Here is a 9,089-nt window from a genome sequence, read left to right as displayed (position 1 = left end):
AGGCAAACCATGTATTGTGAGTGTGAATAGGGCTCAATGGCAGTGCAGGGGATTAGCATGAGAATGGTGTGTGAGTGCTGGAAGGCCAGTACTTCATTTCTGTCAGTGCAATGCTCCCGTACCTCAGCCCTCTGCTCCTCCTAACACTCAGCTGTGGCTCAGCTCGACTCTGCAGCCCTGTCATTGCTGCCTTCCTCTCGCTGCTTCTATCTTCCTCACCTCTTGTCTTCCCCCTGGCTGAAGCTGGTGACCACATGGAGAATAACCACACCTTCCTGTACTTTGCATATGGCAGCAACCTGCTGAAGGAGAGGCTCCAGCTCAAGAATCCCTCTGCAACAGTGCATTGTGTGGCCAGGCTCAAGGTATGGTCTGATATCGGGAGCATCAGTGTTCTGCCCCATATGCGCTGTACACCCTGACAACGTCTTTTTTTTATTTTTCAGGATTATAAATTGGTGTTTGGGAACCATAAAGGCCTTGCCAGTGACCGGTGGCATGGAGGTGTGGCCACTATAGAGCACAGCCCAGGGGATGAGGTGTGGGGTGTAGTGTGGCGGATGAGCATGTCTGACCTGGAGTCTTTAGACAGGTAAACTTATCATTTATTAATGTCTTTATTGACTGCTCCTGGATTCCTTTGAATTTACTTGGATTACTTTGAACTAAACTGACATCCAGTGTGTGTGTGTGTGCGTGTGTGTGTGTGTGTGTTTTTATCTGCATGTGTGCACACTCTCAGTCAAGAGAATGTGACGTTAGGTGCATACAGTCCAGTGGAGCTATCAGTGAAAACAAAAGGCCAGGAGCTCAACTGTCGTACCTACATAATGAACAGCTGTGTGTACGCTCCTCCATCCCCACAGTACCTACAGGTAAGACTGCTTCACCGCAGCCATGCTTTTAGGCTTAATGGAATGCTGGAGAAGTGATTCTTTCCATGCATTTTCAAAAGCCAGAGAAAGTCATCATTCCAAACATTTTCAGTTATCAACAAATCCCACAAAAACCCAAACCAACAATGTTTTAGTCTGTCTCTTAATGCTTTTTGACTTACCCACCCTGTCAGTGCCCCACATCTATTGGTTCCTAATGAAGATCACTTTAAAAACGTCTCACAAATATATTTAGTTTCATGTTTTTAAAAAAAGACTCAATTGTTTCCTATTGTTGGCATTAGTTACTAAATGAGCGGATAAAATAATGCTTTTATATGAAACTATTTACAGTAGTGGAAAAAGAACACAGATCCTTTACCTCAGTACTAAGTGCCAAGGTCAAGTCAAGTTAATTTTATTTATAAAGCAAATTATCACAAAACACAGTTTGCCTCAGAGGGCTGTACAGCATATGACATCCCTTTGTCCTTAGTCCCTCACATCGTCTAAGGAAAACCCCCAAAAAAACTGTAATTGGGGGGAAAAAATTGTAGAAACCTCAGGAAGAGCAGCTGAGGAAGGATCCCTCTTCCAGGATGGACAGACGTGCAATAGATGTCTGAATAACAATTAAATTACAGCTATGACAGAAAAGAAAGAGAAAGAGAGAGAGGAGAGAGGGGGAGAGAAGCACAACAATAATGGTAACAATAGCATATCATATAACAATAGTGACAGACGTAAAATGCATGTATTACTTCTCTGACATGTAGTGAAGTAGAGGTATAAAGTGAAATAAAAATGGATATACACAAGTATGTCAAAATGTAGGTGCAAGTACAGTTGTGTAAATCTTCTTTTCAGCAGCGGATGAATCCACATTTGCTGCTCTAGTGAGTATTTGTTGTAGCAGGATGTAGTATGTATTAAGTTAAATTAAACTACAGTGTGTGTGTTCATGATTATGAAGGAACATTTCACCCAGTGACACAGTGTGGCTCACTGATATGTTTTTAACAATGATGGAGCTCTTTGGCACCGAGGAACAAGATTGATCAGCCTGTAGATACACATAAAAACTTGTTAAATTCATTTAATGTTGGTTTTGGTGTTTACATGGAATTTGTTGACAAGAGGAAAAAAATAGACTCAGTTACCAGTTTATCAGCTACACCTTGTTAAAACTAATGCAGTCCAGTCCAACAGTTGTGTAATAAATCCTTTATAAAGGTTGTGATGTTCACATTTTGCTGGAGCTGTTGATTCAACTGTATTCAACTGAAGGATATTGTGGTACAGGTGTTTCTATTATTATGTCTACCCCATCATGTCAGTCAGGGGAGGCTGAACAACAGACACATCAGAATGAACAGAACTCTCTGAATAAATGCTGCAGTTATTGTGGGTAAAGGTTCAATCAGGAGCAGATTTATTTTTGTATTTTCAGAATGAAGCACTGTGATTCCAGAATATGTAGGGCATAACTGTAACAATCTTGATCATTATTCCCAACGACCTCCCTATGATTTCTGTGTGATACTATAGCACAATATTAACCCTAACCCTGAACTGGAGAAAATGTTGGCAAAGTATTTACTTTCCTCCAAAACAGATCTGGCAAAACCATTTAGTAGTACACGAACTTTATTTTGAGTAGTCAGAGTTTACCAAAATATGCACTAAGCAGGACATTTTACGTTTACTGCAACTTACAGTTGTCAAATAAACTTCACGACATATATCAGTCAGGTCCTATACTGTAGTATTAAGTGCCATTTAACATTTCAGAATGAGGGAACGTGAAAAGGGAAAAGTGAAAAATAAATAACTAGTGTCCATAACAAAATCTCCATACAGAACCAATTAAATGCAGAGTTTCAGTGGACAGGGACAGCTCACACAGGACAGCTCCACTTGGGGCTGCAGTAAACAATAATAATGTCATTCTTGCCTGATTCAGCATCAGAGTTATATTTTTAACCTGTGACAGTGAAATTGTGACTCTGTCACCATGAATGGATGACATTGTAAAGGTTTTTTAATGGAGCTCTCTCACTCTGTGATTCTTTGTGAACATGGCTGTCTCATGCTGTTGTTTTGAATTAGAAAGACAAATGAATCGGGTCACCTATTCACTCCTACCCATTTCTCTCTGTGAAGCGTCTGGAATAGGGATCAATCTGCTCGCCTGACCATGTGATCAACAGGTCAAAACAGTCAGGACACACCCCCTCTGCCATGCTACATTTTACAGATCTGACAGCTGGTAATCTAGAGTACCAGACTGTTCTTTTGCACATGTGAGAGCTCCAAACATGTGTGAGAGAAAGGCAGCATGCAGAGAGGGACAGCGTGGCTTTGTGGTCACAGCTTTGTCCTCTATAGTGTATATGCAAGAGTCCACTATACTGTTCCCTCTGTTCTGCTGGGCCTTGTCTGTGTGAGCTGCTGCTGCTCTCAGATTTGCTGTGATCTTTGGTTCTGATACGGTGTAGCTCACATGGCTCTTACATACAGAGCATTATGAGTCCAGCACAAAACAGAGGTGGAAAGGCTATGTTTATCTGCTCAGTGCTCCCATCCAGTAAATAATCCAGTCCTCCAACCCAGTTTTTATGATCACACTACATTCTCCAACACCTAATATATGAGAACATATGAGAATGTGATGAAAAAAAAGGAAACAGCTCCTCGAGAATAGACAACTGTAATGGTTTAAAACTAGAGCTGTCAAGCAAATAATGCCTTAAATCGAGATTAATTGCAGAATTTCAATAGTTAACTGCAATTAATCACATTTTTAATTACATGTTTTCACTTCCATTATTTTTTATTTCAAAACAGTTTTGAAGTCCATATTGACAAGGTAAAGCAATTCTTATAAGGTCTCAATTACAGCAAAAGACTGCATGCGACTAGCATAAAGTGGGCGTGTCTGTAAAGAGGAGACTATATAGGTGATATTTTGAGGTCACAGGTCAAGGGACCTGTGTGAAATGGCCATGCTGTTTTTTCATCGCCAAAATTTTGCCTAACTTTGGAGCATTATTTAGCCCCTTTTCATGTCCTCTGTTTTCATATGAGACCCAGCTCATCACTCCAGCTGTAAAACTCAGCCCAGTACAGCATCTTAATAACTGGAATATTGGCTGACAATTAACGTGATTAAAAACTAATAATGCGTTATGCACGGACCTCAATTCACATTGCGATTAAGACGTTAACGTTGACAGCCCTTTTTAAGACATTTGTGCCTTAGAAATGAAAGACAATTTGGACAACTGACACGTTTTACCATTGACCAATTATTCAACTCAATTCAATTCAATTTTATCTATAAACCCCATTATCACAAAACACAGTTTGCCTCAGAGGGCTTTACAGCATACAGCATCCCTCTGCCCTTAGACCCACACATCGTCTAAGAAAAACTCCCCCCAAAAAACCCTGTAACAGGGGAAAAAATGGTAGAAACCTCAGGAAGAGCAACTGAGGAGGGATCCCTCTTCCAGAACGGACAGACGTGCAATAGAGTTCATAAATAACAATTAAATTACAGTAATGACAAAGAGGAAAGAGAAAGAGATAGGGGAAGAGAGAGGGGGAGAGGGGGAGAGAAGCACAGCAATAATGGCAACAATAGCATATCATTTAACAATAGTGATAGACGTAAAATTACTAAATGCACTCTGTGATAGCATGTGATGTTACGTGCTAATATCGTAGTTGTTGATAACAGTCCCATGCGTATATTAATAGTGGTGGCATGACTCATAATGATAGTAGAATGTTGCGTCGAAAAGGATCACAGCATCTGCGCAACCAAGGCCCACGTCACAGGCTCAGCTTCAGACAGGTCCACACCAATAGCACAACCCAGACCAAAATCAAGGCAAGCCTGAGGTACAGCATCAGTGCAGCCAAAGCACAAGCACTGCCAAAGGCAGGGTCACAGCATAAGCACAGCCATCACCATGATCCAGGTGCAACCAAGATTGCAGCCAAGATCCGGGAAAACTATGAAACAAGGGAGCACGAATGCTCCGGAGAGGCAACTGAGTTAGTTTAAGACAAGAGTGCTTTAGCAAAGAGGAAGGTCTTATGTCTACCCTTAAAAGTGGAGATGGTGTCTGCTTCCCTGACAGAACCTGGAAGATGGCTCCATAAGTGTGGTAACTGAAGGCTCCCATCCTACAGTCCCAGACTTTGGGAACCACACCTAACTCTGTGTTTTCAGAGCGCAGTGCTCTTGAGGGTTGACGGGGAACTATGAGCTGCGACAGATAGGACGGAGCCTATCCATTCAGAGCTTTGTAGGTAAGGAGGAGGATTTTAAATTCAGTTCTGGATTTTACAGGGGGCCAGTGCAGAGAAGCTAAAACAGGAGAAATATGGTCCCTTTTCTTGGCTCCTCTTAGAACACGTGCAGCGGCGTTCTGCACCAGTTGGAGAGACTTCAGAGATTTGTTGGGGCAACCGGATAATAGGGGAGTTACAGTAATCCAGCCTAGAATTAACAAATGCGTGCACTAATTTTTTGGCGTCTGTTTGAGACAGGATATGTCTAATTTTTGCAATGTTATGCAAGTGAAAGAAAGCCGTCCTTGAAGTTTGTTTTATATGGGAGGCAAAAGATAGATATTGATCGAGTATAACGCCAAGGTTCCTTACAGTTGTGCTAGAGGCCAAGGCAATGCCCTCTAGAGAAATTATGTTATTAGAAAACGAGTTTCTGAGGTGTTGAGGTGGGGCCAAGAACAATAACTTCATTTTTGTCTGAATTTAACATCAGGAAATTGCGGCTCATCCAGGCTTTTATGCCCTAAAGGCATGCTTGTGCTTGCTAGTCTAGATAACTGATCAGTTTCATCTGGCTTCATAGACAGATACAGATGCGTATCATCTGCATAACAATTGAAATTTACATGAATGTTTTATTTTGAAGCCAAGTGGTGGGTGAAGTACCTTAAAGCCATACTTTTAGAATCTTTTAGAATATTACTTGAGTAACAGTCTTGATGTTTTCTTAAGGTTTTCATACACTGTGGACCCACCACCCACAGGGATATGCATCAGGGCCAGGTGCATTGTGTGGCAGGCAGGAACAGAGACCTAGGTGTACTGACAGCTGGCGTCACAGACTGGCTCTGGGGAGACAGAATGTATCCTTTTTGGATGGGAAGGACACAGAGCTAGTGCGAGATGTGGAGCAGTACTAACTAGATATAGCTGGGCTTTCCTCTACACATACCACTGGTTCTGGAACCAAACTTCTGGAGAGGGGCTGGACTCTTGCCTTTTCCGGAGTTGCCCAGGGTGAGAGGCACTGGATGGGTGTAGGGATACTTATGAGTCCGCGAATAAGCGCTGCTGTGTTGGACCTCTCCCAGGGGAAGGAGAGGGTCATTTCGATGTGACTGCTTGTCAGTGAGAGGAGGTCTCTAATGGATGTTTGTTTGTATGCACCAAACAGCAGACCAGAGTACCCGGCCTTGTTGGAGTCTCTGGGGATGTCCTGGAAAGGCTACCCACCAGGGACTCTATAGTTTTCCAGGGGACTTTAATACTTATGTAGGCAATGATGGAGAAACCTGCTGGGGGACGATTGAACCAGAATTGGTTATGTTTTTGAACTTCTGTGCTAGTCATGGACTGATTATAAAAAAGCTCATGTTAAAGCATGGTGTTTTATGGTACTTGGTACTAAAACACCCTGAGCCAAGGATCAATGGTTGTCTTTGTGGTTGTACTATCAGATCTGTGGCCATATGTCTTGAACAGAAGAAGAAACCAGCAAAGCTGTCAGGTGATCAAGACCAGGTGGTGAGCTGCAACACATGGTGGGGTAAGCAGCCGGACAGACCTAGTGAACTAAGATGTGGAGTTAGGGTGAACTGGAAATGTTTGTCTGAGGCCCCTGTCTGTGAGGTCCATTTGAGGTTGTTTATAGCATCTAATCAGGATGCTTCCTGGGCACCTCCCATTAGAGGTGTTCTGAGCATGTCCAACTGACAGGAGGCCCCGGGGCAGACCAAGAACTTGCTGGAGGGATTATATTTCTCATCTGGCCTGGGAACATCTCAGGATCCCTCAGGAGGAGCTTAAAAGTGTTGCTGGGGAGAGGGATGTCAGGAGTATTTTGTTTAGCCTGCTGCTGCTGCAACCCAGCCCCAGATAAGCCTAAGAAAATGGATGGATGGATGGATGGATGGATAGATGGATGGATGTTAATCAGGGAATGCAGCATTTGGATAAATGTAGGGTGTGTGAGCAAACCTGGTAAAGGCCAAGAGATCTATCTATCTATCTATCTATCTATCTATCTCTCTCTCTCTCTCTCTCTCTCTCTCTCTCTCTATATATATATATATGTTCTCTCTCTCTCTCTCTATATATATATATATATATATATATATATATATGGCCTAAAAATAAAATCTCTATAAAATCTCGGATTTCTTCCAATTTTTTCACATCAAACTTGCTTTATGGTTTTAATAGGTTTTTCCCTCTTTAAAAACAAACTAGTAATGACAAAGAACTTACTCAAAACAAGTTTTGTTTTGATTTTAGCAATTAAAATTAAGAAAAGCAAACTGAAAAATGTAGGGGGCTTCAAGTCAGTATTGCATATTGCATAGTTTTGCATATTGTGCAGTTTTGAGGTTGAAGTATTGAAAATTATCAACCGTCGTTCAACATTAGTTTCATGTTAACGAAGAATGTTGCTGTTTGTGTTAAAATGAGTGGACCACAGGTCTGTTGTAGTGAAGTCGAACCACATCCCTCCAGCTCTTTTCACATGTTCAGTTGTACAGATGAGGCGGGTTGGCTGGTAGCACATAGCTGGGTAGGATAGTTTTCAGCATGTGGATAAGCTCAGGCTTTGCAGCAGACTGTGGTTTGTTCGAGATCTGATGCTACAAAACCAAACCAGTTCCAAAAGACTGATGAGACTGTGCCTTTTTTAGGAATGCACTCTTCATTGTCATTCACACTTGCTATCATGTTGTTGAGTGTGTATCTCTAGAGAGTAAGCGCAGGGAGAGGGTATAGCCCACTTTAAGCTACGGAACTACGGAAGCCCAAAGACAGCAGCGGAGGCAGTTAAAGAGAAAATCTAGATCTCTCTATCTATCTGTCTATCTATCTATCTATCTATCTATCTATATATATATATCTATATATCTATATATATCTATCTCTTATGTATATTTATTTTTATATATATATATATATATATATGTATGTATATATTTATATATATATTTATATATGTACATGTATGTGAGCTGGACAGAACTGGGGGGATTTTTGGCCATCATTATTTATGTGAAAATCAGGACTTCAGTTGAGGACAGTCATCATATTTAGCTTTACCACCACTGCAGGTGATTGTGATGGGAGCAGAGCAGAACGGCTTGCCAAAGGACTACCAGGAGAAGCTGAGGGCAATCAAGACCAACATGTATGAGGGTCCTCTACCCATGATGGCTGAACTGGAGCGAGCCAGAAAGAGAGCCAAAGAGAGGGGCAACCACCGCTCTGATGCCTGATCATGCAGCAAAATCCAGGTCCACTTTTTACTACAAGACAGTCCTCGTAACTCTGTATTCAACACTGTAGCTCAACAAGCTCACCTTAGCTTGCTGCTGAATGCCTAACTTGGCCAGCCTTTATCTCAGCAGCCTGGTCTATGAGTCTGACCGCTGTCTAACACTGAGAGAGTACAGCATTGATGGGTCTGTGGTCTTGAGCTACCTGTACAGATGAAAATAAAAGTCACATTTTGACGGTATAGAGGTTTGAGATCCACCACAAATGTTGAGTGAATACAGATCACCATAAGGAGCAATAATACATTTTCTTCTTGGCTCCACAATCGTGCCTTCATGTATTCATGGTTTAAATATGTTTCAATGCATATTTCTTGCTTGTAACACCACTTTGACTCATGGATAACTAAAATATTCCTTAACGGCTATACCAGTGTTCTTGTACCATTGTGGCATGATACTGCAGTTACGGTATAATTGCACAATGATAAGTCACCTCCGCTCCACAGTACTAATCTACAATAACTGCTTGCCTGAAGCAGGTATGCTGTTATTGCCTAAATAAAGGGAGATGCCCTCAAAACTTTGAAAATTATAAATCAGTGGCTATAATTTATCATGAATGTATGAAACATACAAGACACAAATATGTTCC

General features: G+C 41.6%; 1 protein-coding gene across 1 annotated transcript; it reads left to right on the top strand.

Moving 5' to 3' along the window:
- Positions 1-254: 254 nt before the first annotated feature.
- On the top strand, positions 255-8,434 carry ggctb (gamma-glutamylcyclotransferase b). The gene is made up of 4 exons (XM_042489474.1): positions 255-365; positions 447-592; positions 743-875; positions 8,270-8,434. Exons 1-4 carry the CDS (start codon positions 255-257, stop codon positions 8,432-8,434), a joined length of 555 nt encoding a protein of 184 aa, XP_042345408.1.
- Positions 8,435-9,089: the final 655 nt, after the last annotated feature.

This window comes from Plectropomus leopardus, chromosome 7 (assembly GCF_008729295.1).
Source record: "Plectropomus leopardus isolate mb chromosome 7, YSFRI_Pleo_2.0, whole genome shotgun sequence".
Classification (NCBI taxonomy): domain Eukaryota; kingdom Metazoa; phylum Chordata; class Actinopteri; order Perciformes; family Serranidae; genus Plectropomus; species Plectropomus leopardus.
The sequence above is the reverse complement of the archived record's forward strand: the minus strand, read 5'-3'. Positions and strand labels throughout refer to the sequence as shown.